At 34.9% G+C, this 19619-nt stretch overlaps 1 protein-coding gene across 4 annotated transcripts in view; it reads right to left on the reverse strand.

Annotated features, from left to right (window-relative positions):
- LOC105233073 (protein CBFA2T1) overlaps positions 1–19619 on the reverse strand; it is a 72629-nt gene that overhangs the window by 47940 nt on the left and 5070 nt on the right. The window contains exon 1 of one of the 4 annotated variants that reach the window (XR_007422262.1): positions 48–7702. The exons of 2 other annotated variants lie outside the window; for them this stretch is intronic. Coding sequence is in view for 1 of the 2 variants with exons in the window: in XM_049452084.1 (XP_049308041.1) it covers positions 48–86 (39 nt within the window). In the remaining variant the exon portion in view is untranslated. Of the gene's footprint in view, positions 1–47; positions 7703–19619 lie in introns of those variants that run through there. One more of the 4 variants, XM_049452084.1, reaches the window with a different exon arrangement.

Raw genomic sequence — 19619 nt, forward strand, 5'->3', positions numbered from 1 at the left:
CATATTTATACTTTTGTATAGAATCTAATTGATTTAACATTCCTTACCTTTATAGTACATGTGAGTTGTTGTAATCGACATGGCATAAGAAATAAACCTGCACACAGAACAAATCAAATGTCAAATAGATGCAGTAGATGTACATACATATATCCAATCAGGTCCCAATGAGAGGCCAGGTAGTGCAATAAATATTTTTCTACTTCCAAACATTTTAATAATTCATCATACATAAACAAATTCTATACTTCTTCCCAAACAAATTTTAACACTTTGCATAAAAAGGAGTGCCATTCGCGATCACTTTCATCCTGAATACTTTGTATGCCACTAATTACTATACAACAAAATGATGAAGTTATGCTTGAGGTTTGAGGGCCCGAGAATCAACCTGTCGAGCGATTCAACCCCCTGTTCGATTACCAGTCTACTGAATGGCATCAGCTGCGTGGGTCTACCATCACTCCATCAATGGATTCCGTAAAATTTACAAGTGCGCACACAAGTCCATACATATTTACTCCCCCAGAGAGTTGGCAAATGGTATGATAAAAAACCGTGCATGTGTTGAGCGATGGCTTACTTGCATGTCTGCGTCACCGTTTTCGCTTTCTCATCGTATTTGAAGCCGTCATATCTATCATAACTTATCATCTGAGAATCGTCCGTCGCTATATTTTTATATATATGTATAAATGTACATATGTCAGTTGTATTAGCAGCGAGAAAAGCATTACCTTTTACCTCAAATACCACATTATCACGCACCTCTGGTTGATCGAGTTTGCATCATAATTTTTACACTGGAGCGGGATACTCTTTCAGACGGGTTTCGTTTTGTTCACTAAACGAAATACCAAAAATTTCATTGAAATACTCGCAAGAAGGGTCTAACTCGATGTCATTAAAAATTTGCAAGAGAACAAGCGATGGTTTCATAATTAAAATGAGAAGAGTTCGTGGGTTGAGAATCTGAGCCGTGCGGGGCTATTTTGTGACAAATCGAGTTAAAAACCTAGCACTTTCCACAATGCGTTGTAATTAAATTCTAAAAAAGTAAGAGACATAAAAGTAATACAAGAGCAAACGTTAACTTCGGCTGCACCAAAGGCATAATCTGTAAATGATTTTACAATACGAAATTCTTTCTTTATTGTAACTAACTATACAACACAATCTGAAAATGTAACGGCTTAACGATTTGCATCTAATGGAAAGCGTTTTGATAGTTCAAGGTATTGATATGAAAAACCTTTAAGTCGAAGTTTGCTTAATAAGGAAACACGATATTTTACGAAGATTTTTAACATGATTTTGATCGGTCAGTTTGTATGTCGCTACATCTTATAGTGCTCGGATATTACTGGTTCTGATAAATGTTTTCTTGGAGAGAAAACGACGCTTGAAATACCCACCGATATAGCCCGATTTTTCAAAAACTGAGAGGCTATTTCGCGTATATACAGATAGCAAGAAATATTCTATGGTCGATAGATAGTTTGTTGATTATTTTCAGTAGATATTGATGGAGACTACCAGGCCACTATATATAATAAAATATTAAGATTTTACGTAAACATGAATTTTCAAAATACTGCTATTTACTTATCACCGTTTTTTTTAAGAACACGGTTTTGCCACCGTACATGGTAAAAGTACTAGTTTCACAATAAAGTAAAAATACAAAGTATGGTGTTGCAACAGGTATTTCATTAGACTTAAAAGTTTTCAAGAATATTTCCAGTGATCTTTTTGATCATCAAAAGTTTTTTTCCACCAGCACTACCGGAAAAGCAAAACAAATGGGTCTGGCAGTGAACGAGGGCAAGACGAAATATCTCCTGTCATCAAACAAATAGTCGTCGCACTCGCGACTTGGCACTCACGTCACTGTTGACAGTCATAACTTTGAAGTTGTAGATAATTTCGTCTATCTTGGAACCAGCGTAAACACCACCAACAATGTCAGCATAGAAATCCAACGCAGGATAACTCTTGCCAACAGGTGCTACTTCGGACTGAGTAGGCAATTGAGAAGCAAAGTCCTCTATCGACAAACAAAAACCAAACTCTATAAGTCACTAATAATTCCCGTCCTGCTATATGGTGCAGAGGCTTGGACGATGTCAACAACGGATGAGTCGACGTTGGTCCTTTGCGCGTTGGCCACGGCGAATATCGCATTCGATGGAATGATGAGCTGTACGAGATATACGACGACACTGACATAGTTCAGCGAATTAAAAGACAGCGGCTACGTTGGCTAGGTCATGTTGTCCGGATGGACGAAAACACTCCAGCTCTGAAAGTATTTGACGCAGTAGCCGCCGGGGGGAGCAGAGGAAGAGGAAGACCACCACTCCGTTGGCAGGACCAAGTGGAGAAGGACCTGGCTTCGCTTGGAATATCCAATTGGCGCCACGTAGCGAAAAGAAGAAACGACTGGCGCGCGGTTGTTAACTCGGCTATAATCGCGTAAGCGGTGTCTACGCTAATTAAGAAGAAGACTACCGGAAAAGTTTAACATGGCTATTTTATCTTGCATGCTTACAATGCTTTAAGTGATTGTCGAGGTTTGGTTATTTTGGGCACTTCAAGTCTTATTTAAAATTATGATAATTTTTTAAATTTTTTAATTTTGAAAACATGCTTTTGTATAGAAATATATTTTTTTATATGTATATGTAATGTTTTGGTGTTTAACATAATTGAAATATATACTACCCTATCTTCTAAGTTGTATCAAATTGAACACAGTGTGATAAATTTTACTAAAACCGGTTCAATAGTTTAGTAGTTTACCCCGGGAAAACACCTTGACACGTTATTTTTATCTACAAACTTACATTTACTTATATGCATTTTACCGAATGTCATATCGTTAGTCTTGTGATGGACTTAATATGTTTCCTTTTGTTTCTGCTCTACTTGTTACTTATTCCTGCACGAACGCGTTAATACACAGTATACATAAACAAATAATTGAAACGGCAAATGTAATAAATGAGCCGAAAATGTGTGAGAAAAATTGAGTCAAAGAACATCTGAGTTCGCAAGAGACTGAGGATTCAATGAATTTGGAAATGTTTTATTTGACAGAAGTACAAAAGCTTATAGCACGATTTTGAGTAGTTGGAGACCATGGTATCGACACGCACTCTTTCTTTCACTCATTAATTTTCGTTTATTTTCTCTTCTACAAAAGTATCCCTTTTCCAGAAATAATGACAATAATGATTTATTTCGCATTATCGTTGTTGCAACGATGTATGGCGCTCAATCCAAAGCGGTAACCGCTCATTTAAAATTTTTTCGAAGCACACAGGTGTTTTTGAGTGATGCGGACTTTAGGTTTAGCAAACATTGAAGCCATGTAAGAGAACTGCTGGCTTGCTTGTTTGGTGGTTTTCCATTCGTTAAAAACTATATCACAAGTCCTATACCAATCACTAATATTGCTGAATGATAGAAAGAGAGACTACGATAATTCATTCCAATTACTATTTTTGCTTAAATTGAGTCAGGAATTAAATTTGTAGTGTTATTTTTAAGGATTTTTATACCAAAATTGAAAAAGTATTACTTAAAATTTCAAAGTGCGTTTGAAATAATAATGAATAAGCGCTAAACAAATCTAAAGGCTTCCGTGTGACAAATTATAAGTTTGTGAGAGACCTATCAATAACTAGTATCAACAATAGGTGCTTACAATAATAATTTTATTTATTGGTTTATTACGTAAACGTTTCAATAAAAATCGCATTAGGAAAATATTAGAAATATCTACATCAACATAATTGCTAGTTAAGTGGATGATAACAAGATGTGATGTGATTACGATTATTTTGAAAACATGTTTTTATATTGTTAACAAATCTATCTTCATATTACCAATAGGCCGTAAGCCCTAATAATAATTAAATCGACCGTCATCGAGTATTGGTGCACAGCGCAATTAAAACAGAAAAATGTTCTGCTTTCTTCGTTGGGTGCATTGAAGCGCAAATTGCAAATAATTGAACGAAAAAGCTTGCTGAGCGAAAGAGTTTAAAATCACCATACATGTCCGGGGTATGAGCACACATGTGAAGTAAATTGATCATTAATAATTCAAAGCGAATGCGCTCAATCAATTGCCGCGATTAAGTTCCATTAATTCCACTGAGCTGAAATTTGCTTCAGAACACCCATGAAATATCATTTTAAAAAATATGCGCCCACTTACGTAGGACCCAACTGTAAGTAGAGGTTAGAGCGGGTTAATTTGTGTGGATGATCGAAAAAACGGAAAAATTGCATAGCCGTAAAATGTTCTATGGATCACTCTGAACAACTTTACCTTTTCACGAACACTTTTAAGTATAGTTGGGGTACTCACAGCTTGTCATAAAGCATGGTAAAATCATAAAATCATAAATTTTTATACTATTTTAAAAAATTTGTTTTTGGATTGCGTACTAAAATAAATTTACGCAAATACAACTCTGAACGCTCTGTTTTCGGATCGTTATAACTTATTTTTTTTTTTTTTCAAAATTAATTTATTTATTGTATCTGCTTTTTCTTAAAGCCTAACAATAAGTAATGAAATCTTAAATCTATTTAAAAACTATACAGACTCAAGCAAGTGATTGAGCTGTTTTGGTGTTACGTCGCTCTTTAATACGCAGGCATATCTCTTCTTTTAAGTCGTGTTTGATCGCTGGAATGTACCAAAGCATAAGCCAAAGGGTTTGGGTGATCTCGGAGTTTAGATATATATTTAATTCTGCTGTCTTCTACTTCTTTTTTTACCATAGGAATACCAAGGTCTTTATGGATATTTTCGTTACGCATGTACCATGGTGAACACGTGATTGTTCTAAGCATTTTTGATTGGAACCTTTGTATTAGATCAATATTAGTTGCACAGGTCGTACCCCACAGTTGAATGCCATACATCCAAATCGGCTTTATGACCGCATTATATAAGAGCACTTTGTTGTCTAGGCTAAGTTTGGAGTTTTTATTTAAAAGCCAATTTAAATTTGCAGCTCTAATCTTCATACATGTTATTTTACTAGATACGTGTTTTCTCCACGTGAGCCTTCTATCTAGGTGAATTCCAAGATATGTTACTTCGTTCGCTTGTGGTACTAAGATATTGTTTATTTTTACTGCCGGGCACATCTTTGGTCTTAGCGAGAATGTAATGTGCTTACACTTCTGTTCATTCACATTTATACGCCAGTTCGCTAGCCATTCTTCGAGAGAACTTAAATGCTCCGTTAATATTCTTGATGCTACAATGTGGCATTTGTTACGGCTCACTATTGCTGTATCGTCCGCAAAAGTTGAAGTTAATACATTGTTAGCTGTTGGAAGATCTGCTGTATATATGATGTATAGTGTTGGGCCTAAAACACTGCCCTGGGGAACACCAGCCCTTATCTGACGTTCATCAGATATGAAATCTCCCACTTTTATCATAAATTTTCTATTTTTTAAATAAGACTCCAAGGTTCTATACAATTCTAAAGGTAGAATTTTTTTAATCTTATATAAAAGACCTTCGTGCCACACCTTATCAAACGCCTGAGCTACATCTAGAAATATTGCTGAACAGTACTCCCTGTGCTCAAATGCTTTTCTTATCTCGTTAGTAATTCTATTGACTTGCTCTATTGTGCCATGTTTCGCACGAAATCCGAATTGATGCATTGGTATTGTGTTATTTTCGTGGAGGAAAGGAGACATCTTTGATAGTAATACTTTTTCAAATACTTTTGAAAGACAGGGTAGAAGACTGATTGGTCTGTATGAAGACGGCTGTGTTAAGTCTTTCCCAGGTTTATCTATCAAGATAATCTGCGACTTTTTCCATGAAATTGGATAGTATCCGAAACTAAGAATTGCATTGAAGAGCAAAGAGAGCACCTCTACAGCAATAATTGGTAACTCAATTAGCATTTTTGGGGAAATTTTATCATGTCCCGGCGATTTTTTTGGATTAAGTTCCTTGATGATACCAATGATTTCAGAAGGTGAAGTCATAAGAGGCTCGAGCGACTCTTTAGCTGTGTTGGGTAAGATTGACAACTTAAAGTTGTTCTTTGGCAAATTGGGTTGAAATACCTTTTCTAGGTGATTTGCAAAGCAATTAGCCTTTTCCTCGTCACTTCGAGCCCAATTTCCTCCCAAGTCTCGTATAGGCATGTTGGAGTCAGTTGGTGGCTTCATGGACTTTTGGGCTTTCCAAAGGGAATTTTGCTTGTTTGAATTCGGACACAGCTTCTTTATATACATTTCGGTGTTCAATTCTTCCTCACGTTTAAGCGCGTTTTTTAATCTACGTACAGCAGATTTTAATTGAAGCTGAGTGGAAGGGGAACGATTTATCTGCCATTCACGTCTTGCACGCCTTTTTACATTTACAAGCATTTCTATTTCTCTATTAGAGATTTTTCTGAAACCAAGCGGCTTATAGCTTTTGTTTGGTGTTGCTAAGACAGCTGCGCAGGTTATTATATCATTGACTTCTCTTATACTTTCGTCAATATCTCTTCCTGTATTTATTTTATACTCAATATTAATGTGGCTACTGACGTATTTTTTATATTTTAGCCAATTTGTTTTATAAGAAGTTAGACCCACTTTTGGATTAACGAATATGGGTTGTTCACATAATTTTATTAGTACCGGAGAGTGATCAGAAGATAGATCAGTACATGTATCTGCTGTTATGTGCGATTTATCTATATTTTTGATTACAGCAAAATCAATTAAATCTGGTATTTTCTTCCGATCACTAGGCCAATATGTCGGCTTACCAGGAGATATTATTTCAAGGTTATTGTGCCTATTTATAACAGTTTGATACAGCTGTCGTCCTTTCGGATTAATAAGACGTGAGCCCCAGTACGTGTGTTTTGCGTTGTAATCTCCACCTGCTAGAAATCTTTGACCTAGTGTTCCAAAAAAGTCTTTAAATTCGCTTTCTGTAATTTTAAAACGAGGTGGACAGTATATAGCCGTAAGGTTTAAGTTACAACCCTGATTTTTTAGTGATATTGTTGTAGCTTGCAACTGTGGTGTAGCATAAGATTCTAGAGCATAGTGGTTTAAACGATTTCTAATCAACACTGCCGTGCCACCATGCGCTTTTCCATCCGGATGATTTGTAACATATAGTCTAAATCCCGGTATGTTGAAATTATTTTTATTTGTTAGATGAGTTTCTGAAATAAGCATTACATCTATATTCTTTTCAGACAGAAATCTGATAATCTCTAATTTATGTTGGTTAACACCGTTAGCATTCCATATGCAGATATTTAGTAAGCTCATTTTTTACTTAATAAATTTTGCAGCATTTGATTTTGTGATTTTATTAAATCTTGGATCATGTTTTGCATGGTAGACATAAATTGTGTCATACACTGTGTAAGATTTATAATCATAGTTTCAATACCTCCATTTGGAGGATTTTGCGGCAGTTGCATTTGCACAGTGTTGCCTTTCACCACATTTGCATAGCTTCCTTGCATATTATTATTGTTAGAAGTAATAGGATTTGTACTTTTTTCTGAGGTTGCTATAATTTCATTACGGGGCGTTTGTAACATTTGGTTACGACGTGCTTGAATTCCCTGTGACAACTTAGATTTCAGATCTTTATATACAGGGCAACCTCTGTAGTTAGCAGTGTGATTCCCTCCGCAATTGCTGCATTTTTTAGTTAACTCTTCTTTTTTAAGAGTACATTTAGAAGTGGGATGTAAATCACCACATACCACACAAACACTGCGTAGAGTGCAGTATGATTTAGTATGCCCATATTCTTGGCAGTTAGTACATTGTACCGGACCGTTTCTTTTATGTGGTTCTTCCACAGTTACTCTACGATGCAGCAAATATTTCAAATTATAAATGGGATGGGTCTCATTTTTTTTAAGTTGATTCGAATTCGGCAACAATTCAATTTTAAACATTGGCTGTGGTATTTTGTTTCTATTAATTATATTTACAACAGTTTTAATACCAAAACCTTCTTCCAATGCTTCTTTGACTTCACTAGAGTCCACGGCGGACTCTATACCCTTGATTACAACAACTAGGCCCTTAGAGCTCTTCAGTTGATACGAATAATAATTTTTGTTTTTATTTGACAAAAATTTAACTATGTCCATAAAACTTTTTTCAGTGTAGGACTGAATTTTTGTTTCATCTATATTGCCTTTTTTCAAAGGCACTATATGGAAATTGTTAGTACCTACAATTTTACTTATTTCAGCAACGAGAGCATTACTGCTACGTTCGCGCAAATATATTGGGGGTGGTTTGGCATTAACGACTGTGGTGGTACCCTTGGCATCGTCGTCTGTTCCATTGCTTAGTAAGGCAAACCTATTGCCATTTAAAACTTCCGGTTTATTCTTAAATGGTGTACCGGCTTGAAATTTCTTGGGATTGACCGCTGACTTTGAAGGACTTAATTTCCTTTTTATGTTAATGTAGCGGTCAATGCCAGTTTGTACAGACTGGCCTTTTTTTATTGGTGCATTCTCACCTTGCTTTATGTTGTTCTTCGCTGCCTGCGTACTTGCTGGTACCTGTTTAGTTGATGTGATCATGTTTGCTGCGTGCCGTTGTTGACTGCCGTTCTCTCCTGCTTTAGTTTTTTGTAAGCTATATATAACTTATAACTTTATAAGCCTATGTGAAACCCCCAAGTATATCAAAGAACAATTCTGCGTAGTTGTAGGTAGTACACGGTAAAATGAAATATGTAGATAATCCATTATTTGGCAGATACTATATATGTGATTGTATACTATTGATGATTCCGATAAAAAAATCAGCACAATATCAAAGTGCACCTGTGCATTAACTTCATTCGGATATCTCAAAAATTTTTTTCAACAAAATTGTATAATCCTTAAAAGCTTAACTTTCCTTGAAAATCGCTGTCTTAGATAAATTTGTTCAGAATTATCCGTAAAATAGTTTCCACATATACGAGCAACCGGCTTTAACCGCAGGTATGTTAAGGTATGAGCACTTACGTAAGCGGACGTAGGTGTGGAACTGCCTTCCTGCATAAGCGTCGCATATCGTTTCTTTGTTGATGCAGTAACAAGTTAAAAAATGTGTAAAACAATTTAATTATAACTAAGCACAGTTGTAGCCTCAAGTGCAGCGGTAAATCCGCAATTTCGTGAATAAACTCGATAAAATGCCATTAAAAACACCTAAATACACATGCACACCACTTAAATAAAAAAGTTATATATTATTTACACACTAATTCTATATTTGTGGTCTGATTCTATCTTGCACATATGTAGTTAGAGTGCTTGTTGCTTTTGTAGGCCCACTAATAAGCAAAACATAAAAGGACTAAAGCTGAGGAAATATTTGAGCAGGTGTTTTTCGAGGCTGAAAGATCAGACGACAGACTCGTAATAATTGAATAAAAATGGTAATTCCAGTAGACACAACAGCACAATAAGACAAATTCTTGTACTTGAACGCTAAAAATTGCACACAAGGGCATTAGTAATTTTTTAATCCAACAATAATTATAAAAGCAATAAACGATGGAAATTGATATGGGCTTATGTGTCGATTCTAATTGAAAATCGCGCAAATTCAATTTAATTTCTCTTGATACACATTGGAAACATAAAAAACTATTAATTTGTATTTGGCTTATGTTCTTTATATGTAGATCACACCGTGAAAAAATCAAGCTTGTGACTTTTTCCACGATATCTGTAAAAACATCACAGTTAAACAGGTCCCATGGCTTGCAATATTTACTATTGAGAGGTGCTAATTTCAGAGAGATCTATTTTAACAAAAATACGAGTTTCAATTTATAATTTTAAACTTCAACCTATTTAACCTTATGCTATTTGAGTAAATTAAGTTATTCTACCAAGATCGTTACATTCACTGTCTTCGGTTCCGGATTACCTTAATGGATGGGTTTTTGTTGCCTCCCGTTATTTTTATGCATCTATCTACAAGTAAAACAAGAATTATAGAAACATGCTTTGAAAGTCTCATTACGTTTGGGTGTATGTTTGACAGAGAAATACAGTGGCTCGTGACGTCATGAATATAAGGAGGTGAGGGTTCCGTTTGCAATTGACATGAAAATTAGACTGATATTTTTGACAGGGAAAGGCTCCTTGATGGGCTTGGATGACAATCAAGCCTACTTCACACATAACAATCCTTAAAATTCCAACTGATTCTTTAACTTTACAGTATACAAATCAAGCATCATTAAAGTTATTCCTTACTTGTTACATATGTAAATCATGATCTGCAGGAATCAATATCGATTTTTAGTGAATAACATAACAGTAGTTCTCCCGGATCAAAGCATTGAGCAGCGGAATCAATTGAATGAAATTAAAAATAGCGCTCCATTATGTACATATACATATATATTGGGTAGTCAAAAAAGTTTTTTCGTTACCGAAAAATCATCTTTTCGGACGAAGCTCATTTCATTGTTGCATTTGGGGCACAGGAAACCTGCACGTAATCGTCGAGAAGCCAATGCACCCAGCACGAATCACTGTATGGTGCGGATTTTGGTCTGGTGGAATCATCGGCCCATTTTTCTTCGAAAATGAAGAAGGAACCGCCGTAACCATCAATGGTGAGCGATATCGCGAACCGAACCGAAAAATACGAGTTTCAATTTATAATTTTAAACTTCAACCTATTTAACCTTATGCTATTTGAGTAAATTAAGTTATTCTACCAAGATCGTTACATTCACTGTCTTCGGTTCCGGATTACCTTAATGGATGGGTTTTTGTTGCCTCCCGTTATTTTTATGCATCTATCTACAAGTAAAACAAGAATTATAGAAACATGCTTTGAAAGTCTCATTACGTTTGGGTGTATGTTTGACAGAGAAATACAGTGGCTCGTGACGTCATCTATCTACAAGTAAAACAAGAATTATAGAAACATGCTTTGAAAGTCTCATTACGTTTGGGTGTATGTTTGACAGAGAAATACAGTGGCTCGTGACGTCATGAATATAAGGAGGTGAGGGTTCCGTTTGCAATTGACATGAAAATTAGACTGATATTTTTGACAGGGAAGGGCTCCTTGATGGGCTTGGATGACAATCAAGCCAACTTCACACATAACAATCCTTAAAATTCCAACTGATTCTTTAACTTTACAGTATACAAATCAAGCATCATTAAAGTTATTCCTTACTTGTTACATATGTAAATCATGATCTGCAGGAATCAATATCGGTTTTTAGTGAATAACATAACAGTAGCTCTCCCGGATCAAAGCATTGAGCAGCGGAATCAATTGAATGAAATTAAAAATATCGCTCCATTATGTACATATACATATATATTGGGTAGTCAAAAAAGTTTTTTCGTTACCGAAAAATCATCTTTTCGGACGAAGCTCATTTCATTGTCGCATTTGGGGCACAGGAAACCTGCACGTAATCGTCGAGAAGCCAATGCACCCAGCACGAATCACTGTATGGTGCGGATTTTGGTCTGGTGGAATCATCGGCCCATTTTTCTTCGAAAATGAAGAAGGAACCGCCGTAACCATCAATGGTGAGCGATATCGCGAACCGAACCGAATTTTTCTTCAAGCAAATTAAAGAGGAAGACTTGGACAACATTTGGTTCCAGCAGGACGGCGCTACGTGCCATACAGCAAACGCTACACTCATATATATACCATATACACTTTTATAAGTATGTATATACAGTGTCTGACAAAACATATTGGACTGATGGCTATGAATGCTAAAAACATATCGTATACTCTAACTTACAATTTTAGGTATAAAAAACGTTTTTTAATATAAAGGCATATTGTTTTTTGGTGAAACAATGAATGCATTTTTTACAAAAGCAATTACAAACAAATTGGACTAGTCGCAGTTTTTCGCAATAAAGGTCGAAAATCCCGTTATTTTCTGGCATTTGCATTCTCTGTGCAATTTGAACAACGACATAAAGAATCAGCATCAATTTAGTTTAACCAAGTGTCCAAGCAACTTTGTGTGTGAGCAAGGGCGTTATCGTGGTGCAAAAGCCCCTGCAATCGAAGAAAACTGTCAGTTACGATTCGCGATACTTTTTGAACACACCTCGTATATAACTCATATGCTGACAGACACATAAGGCTTGTTAGAAAAGCGAAAACCATTATATGTAGTATAGGAAGTTGGGGTAGTATCGACCAGATTTTATATATTTTTCCCAATACCACATATTGTTAACATGTCACATGCCAAAAAACTAATCATATAGAGTAAAGTCAGTCGGATGATCAGTGATGGATTACCGCCTAGGCCCGCGAGGCCTGGGCCTAGGGCGGCACAATTTGGGGGGCGGCAAATTTTTCAGAATGTCAAAATTTTAAATCTGATATAATGTAACGACAATACATTTTAAGGATTTATTCTGATTTTTTTTATATAAATTTACAAATAAATTTCTATGAAATAGAATGTTATTCATTTTCTGATTCACTTTTTTATTCGTGAGTACAATACTGATAAAAAATGTTTTATAACAGAAATAATTGAATATTGATAAGCTTTTTCTGAAGAATTTTCAAAGCTCTGTTGACTTGTTGAATCTTTAGTAAAGTTAATCTTACAAGTGAGCCACTTCTAAAATTACACAATGCTTTCTTATTTTATTTTCAATGAATCCGGTGTTTCATATATGAATTGATATAAGTATTCATTTAAAATTCATGTTTTTGTTTGTATATAAAAATATTTTTATTCTTAAAAATGATTTCTATAGAATCAAATAAATGAATATATTCATTTTATAGCCAATTTTTTGAAATTCGCAAACAATTTGAAGAAAATAAAAATTTAATAACATTGATGTTTCATTTTCGCAATATTGTGAATTATATTGACGAATATTAACGAACTTTTATAGCTTAAAGCAATAATTCGTAATTATTGTAAAATGTTATTAAAATTCAAGTATATATTTATGTCGATATATACAGCCGTGGTCACGCAAATAGCACACATAGTCATAAGAATCAATAAGAGCTTATACAATTGACAAAGTTCTTTAAAAGGCTAAAAAGGGTTTATTTGTTTATTAATTTAATGAATGAATTAATGTCCCTGGCTAAAAGATTTTTTGGTTTTTAGCCGGGATTAAATGACACTTCAGCACAAGATACCAAAGAAATACAATCGAATCTTCCTTCATTGTAAGATACAAATACAAACAAAACGTCGTCAACTTTCCTTTCATCAGAAGATGCGGAAGATAGTCAATCAACCACTGATATGTTTCAATTAAGTGGTGATCCTTTTCTATGGGATATAAATGATGAAACACGAGATTTTATAACTATAAACGGTTTACCACAAAATAATGTAACGGATTTTAAAAATTCACGAAATTTTTATTATGATAAAACGAAGTTCTGTTCTAAAAGCTTATTTCAACGTAATTTAAAGAGCGGAGAAATTCAACATCGTGAGTGGTTAATTTATTCGGAAAGTAAAGGATCAGTATTTTGTGCTCTATGGTTACTATTTGGTAGGAGTGGCGAAGTAAACGCTTTTACTGGTGAAGGGTTTAGAGATCTCTCACAATAAGAGGGCTGTCATTTAGAGAATATTTAGAACGAATTGGAGATCCCCATAATGGAAATTTTTTAGGTTCAGTTGAGCTTCTTGCTAAATTTGATTCGTTTTTCTCAGCACATTTAAAATTATATGCGCACCCTGACCGTGGAAATACTCGTACTTTGTATTTATCTAAGACAATCTACGAAGAAATTATATTATTAATTCAAAATAAAGTATTGCAACATATTTCTAAAGAAGTGCAATCTGCTAAGTATTTTGTTGTAATTGTGGATTCCACACTGATATTGCTCATGTTGATAAATTCACGATAATTATTAGATATGTACGTAACAATGGTAAGCTTATCGAAAGATTTCTGGAATTCATTCCAAATACTGGCCATAAGACAAAAGATATTGAAGATCTCTTGAGGATAATGGTTTAAATATTGGGTTGTCAAAAAAGTCTTGCGGTATTTTCGCTAGTTGGCGCTGAAAGCGCGTAGTTCTAGTTTTATTCGTCGCATCGGGTCATGATATACCTTTTTGGAAAGCTCATTTCGCTAACACGTGTTTGATTGATTGTCGTTTCTTTTAAGTCGTTCGTGAGTTATAGCGTCGCAAACATGGAGCAAAATAAAGAGAAAATACGGCTTATTTTACAGTACTACTACGATAAAGGCAAAAATGCATCTCAAGCCGCCAATAAAATTTGTGCAGTTTATGGACCCGATACAGTTTAAATTTCCACCGCACAACGATGGTTTCAACGTTTTCGTTCTGGTGTAGAGGTGGTCGGAGATGCGCCTCGCTCCGGAAGGCCTGTCGTCGAAAATTGCGATAAAATCGCTGAATTGGTCGAAAGAGACCGGCATAGTAGCAGCCATAGGATCGGTCAAGAGCTGGGCATGAGTCATTAAAAATTCATTTCAATTTCAATAAAAAAAAAAAATCCATAAAAATACCGCAAGACGCAATATAATGAATTGTCGTGGTCAATCTTACAATAATGCAAGCAACATGTCAGGTTTATATTCAGGAGTGCAAGCACGAATCAAAACAACTAATCCATTAGCTAGTCACCCTTTAAATTTTGTGGGAGCTTGTGCAGCTGAATCTGTTACGGAAGCAGTTGACTTTTTTTCTACTTTGCAAAAATTATATAATTTTTTTACCGCAGCATACAAGTTTAAGACTTAAAAGCGTTTCTCAAACTCGTTGGTCGGCTCGAAATGATGCATGCTACACATTAGAAAAAGAGTGGCCTAGAATAATTGTTCACTAAACTTTATTGGTGAAAACAAAGATGAAAACCCTTCTACGCGAGCTGAAGCTAAGGGGCTGCAGCAAAAATTACAACATCTAGAAACAGCAATTCTAGTCATTGTTTGGAATGCAGTTTTGGATCGCTTTAATGCTGCGAATATGAAGCTTCAGGATTCTCAAGCTGATTTATCATCTGTGATAAGAATATATAGTTCTTTGGCATTATTTCTCCAAGATATGAGAGATAAACAATTTTTGATTATAAAAAAAAGCCAAAGCACTATTACCATTATGGCACCCGTCGTAAAAAACCCCGAAAACTTCAGGCTGACGAGTCACGGGAAAATGAAAGAAGAGCTTTATCTGGAGAAGAAAATTTTCGAACCAACGTTTAATATCTAATTTTAGATACTTTAAGTGTACAATTGACAGGACGTAAAAGTGCTCATCATAATCTTTACGAAACATTTAATTTTTTTGACAATTTATATGAAATAGATACCAATGAATTAAAAATTCGCGCAATGTATTAGTTACTAAGTATTCTGATGATTTGGAAGATACTTACGATAGATACGAAAGCCAGAAAGAAGATATTTAAAAATTAAGTTATACATTATAGTTTAAGAAAACTGACTGATTATTCTCGAATTCTCGACGCGTCACTTGAGGAGGACGATGCGTCGATTATTAAGAATAAGAAAAAAAGGAAAGTATATTAGTTTAAGAAAAAACACCCAATTTTGTGTTAAATATATAAAACGAATTTATTGTGTCTAATACGTTAAATTGTTATAAATTACCTTTGTTAATAAGACTGGTGATGATGGCCGGTGGTCGTCTTGATTCTCTTCCTTCTTGGTTGAGGGTTGAAAAAAAGTGATTAGCTTGCTAAGCTATTGAGTGAAGTGTAGTGATTTTAACGAAACTATTGCCAGTTGAGTGAGAGTTGTTAGCGGTTTATGTCAACAGCTAACTGGCAATAGTTTGTTGTATACTCACTAGGGTGGATAATAAGAATTTAGGCACTGGCCTAAACACTGACTGTTATTTATGTTGTTAATATTTATTTCTATTGTTTAACAATTTTACTTTTATGAAATAAATATTATGTCTTAATAAAATGAACGGACTCAAAGAAATAAAATTCTAAATAACATCCTTTAAAAAGGGCGGCTAATCAGACATGGCCTAGGGCGGCAAAATACTTAATCCGCCACTGCGGATGATCAAAAATCCTGACATAAATTATATGGGGGTAAGTCAAGTTTTCGCTCAAATTTACATATTTATGTTTGGCACAAAGATAAACTGTTATGAGTAAAACACGCTAGTTCATTTTCATTGCGATAACTCATATATTGGCCGATATATGTGTTACAAAGTCACCCGGAAGTTCGATTATCTTTATATTAGATATGTATATGGGAACTAAGGGAAGTATTGGTCCGATACAACCCATTTTTGACATACAGACATACCATTGTCAGAGAAGTACTATTCGCAATTATATATCTCAGACATTGACCTATATTTTCTAACAAAAGTCAGTTATAGGTACCGGGGTCTAAATAATGGATACCGAGGAGGGTAAACAGTTTTTAATGAATTTGAACAATTTTTGGTCATAAATTGGCATACACTAAGTGTATTATTCGTGCAAAGCTTAATCCCATCATATCAATTGGTTCTTGATTTTCGTACTGGGAACTGAAGGAATCAAATGAAATTTAAAATTGTGTTATATGAGAAGCAGGCGTGGTTATTTTCCGATTTCGATCATTTTCACAACGTGGCATAAGACTATAAAAAAATGCCAAGTACCATATTTTGTCGAAATCGGTCGGTTGGGTCCCGAGATATGGGATTTCACCCAAAAGTGGACGGTACCACGCCATCGTTGAATTTGCACACCGGTTCCCATAAAGCTCTCTGATGCCATCGCGGCGGCGAATTTAAACGTCTCGATGCATTTATTGATTTATCGCGCTTTTAAGAGTTTTGAACAGTACCGTTGTTTGGAGAGTGAACGGGATTTTCGTCCAATTTCGTCCATTTTCACACAATAGGAAGGAGTTTTTGTACTATTGAGCGAATGTGATTGTTGTAGCCTAAGCGGTTTAGGACATATGTATATTAAACTTATTAAAGGGCTGGGCCACCCCCACTTTTCCAATTTGTTTTGCGCAGGTGCCTCTTCCTACTGCGATCCCCTGTGTCAAATATGAGTTTTATATATTAATAAGGTGCTTTGATATGGCACTTTATAGGTTTTCGGTTTATGGCGATTTGTGGACGTGACAGTGGTCCGATTGCGCCCATCAACTAACTCGAACTTTTTTTTGAAACCTGCATACCACGTTTCATAAAGATATCTCAATTTTTCCTCAAGTTACAGCTTGCACGGACGGACCAACAGACGGTCACCCGGATTTCAACTCGTCTTGTCATTCAGATCATTTATACAATATATAAATAATCAAATATCTACCTCAATTAGTTTTAGGTGATACGTAGAATCGTTAGGTGAACAAAATTATAATACTCTGTAGCATCTGTTTGCAAGAGAATAAAAAGTGGCCATGGATGGAAACAAACATTCAATACAATTAAAACAATTAATTACTAAAGTCTACAGGAGTGGATTGTCAAAAAAAAAAAAACATTGTTAAAAGTTGTGTATCAATTAATTAACAGCAAAACAAGACGATTTGAAAATTTAATTTGAAATATTCAGACTGAATGAGAAGAGTTTGCCAACCAAAAAAAAGAGGTTAGATCCCCGATACTGCCGAGGTACGGTTAAACATGGTGGAGGTGCCATTATTATATGATGTTTTTCCGAGTTCTTCATCGAATCAATGGCATTAAGGATCGATTCATATACAAAAAACATCCTTAAGAACGTGATGCTTTCCCATGCCGAGTTATTATTGTTAAAGTGGCCAATCCTCCTGAGATCTTTGGGATATAATAAATAGAAGGATAGACAGAGAAAGATTGAATGAGGATAAAAAAAAATTGTTCGAAGCCGTCCAGAAGTTATTGACAATCCTATAGCTTCTACGCCGAATAGATGCAGTGAAGCAATTAAAAATAATGATTATGCTATAAAATATTATATAACAATCATTATTCCAATATGTTATGTCGCACTGAATATTGGATATGTTTAATTTTTTCGTATAAAATGGCATGAAGTGAAATAATTTCTAATGTTTTGAATGTTTTTATAAAATAAATAGTTTTTCTTCAAATCTGAGTGATTTGTTTATATTTAAAATGACAATTGCAAGAATGGGAGATGACAATGTAACTCAAAGGTATGAGTCCAATATGTTTTGCCCGACACTTTACATATATATATGTACTTATACATATGTATATAACAAGAGAGATTATATGGCGAAACAGCAAATATAGTCGCTGAAGATTTTGACGCTGATGTCTGTCTGCGGCCGGTCGCCGACTGCATGCGCGATTGTTACCCCATAAGAAACATTCGCCAAGTGCTATTAACAACAGCTACCCCCCACCATTCAGGTGCTTTCCTACCCAATACTTTCGAATATTCGTAAATGAACTTATATAATATATTATTAACAATCAAAACGCAACAACGCTGCAATGATACCAAGAAACAGAAAACTATTTTCCTGAACCTATATATGTACACACATATGTATTTTATTGGGTCACTGACGTTTCCTTCTGGGTCTAACAAACTCCGTGGCAAACGTAAAATACACTGATGAGGGTAAAAATGAAGCTTTGGCCGAGCCATTCAATATATATATGTATATGCAATATCAGGGCACCTTTGATTATATTGGTAACTGAGGTATGTGCAACCAAATTGCTTGGGGCAATGGCAATATTCAATGTCACAAGTAGTCGTTGAGTCTACCATGTGCAACAGATGCAAAGAATTTCCATTCAGTTTTGTATTCGTTTCCAGTAGCAGCAAATGTTGTTTTATCTCATACGCAATTATATACATACATACTTATATACACGGAAGTATCGTATTTCTGTATCGTAAAACTGACTTATTGACCTCATCTATGTTCTAGGACTATGTGAAAATATTTTAAGCAATGCTTTTCAAGAGAGTATTCTATTTCGATTTCGAAAGTTTAGCTAAATATTAAATACGTATAAATATTTTCCTTTTCTCTGAGAGTTTAAACCAACCGTTATAAAATAACTAAGGTCAACACTTTTATATAACTAAAATATACATAGTACATACATACATACATAAGCATACTACATTAGAATATACATAAACATATGTACATGTAATTAAGTCTAATCTGCAAAAAACAATTGTATAAACACATCACATCTGTCTCCAAATGATTTATAAGATAAAAATAAATTTCGTGCATTAATGAAATATATTTTTTAATGAATAAGTAATGATAGTTTTTCCAAAAGCAGCTTGGGAATTGTTTTCAGCGCTCCACACCAGATGAAGCAACCATACGTAGATGGCTTTCTAATTTCCGTATGAGCACTGAAGTTATGAGCAAAACATTTTAAAATTATATTGGATGCTCATGAAGTGATGTTGACCTAGGCGGGAAGGTTTTGAGTGTAGTGGAATGGGCACCTTCTTTCTTATACTCGGCGCGATGGATCCAAATCAATATTTGAGTACCCTAAATTAAAGGCTGTTTCTTTTCGGAGATTGGAACACCCTGTACTAAATAACAACGATTTTTATTAAATTAGATTCCTTATCTACTTAA

The sequence above is a fragment of the Bactrocera dorsalis genome, chromosome 3 (assembly GCF_023373825.1).
Source record: "Bactrocera dorsalis isolate Fly_Bdor chromosome 3, ASM2337382v1, whole genome shotgun sequence".
Lineage (NCBI taxonomy): Eukaryota > Metazoa > Arthropoda > Insecta > Diptera > Tephritidae > Bactrocera > Bactrocera dorsalis.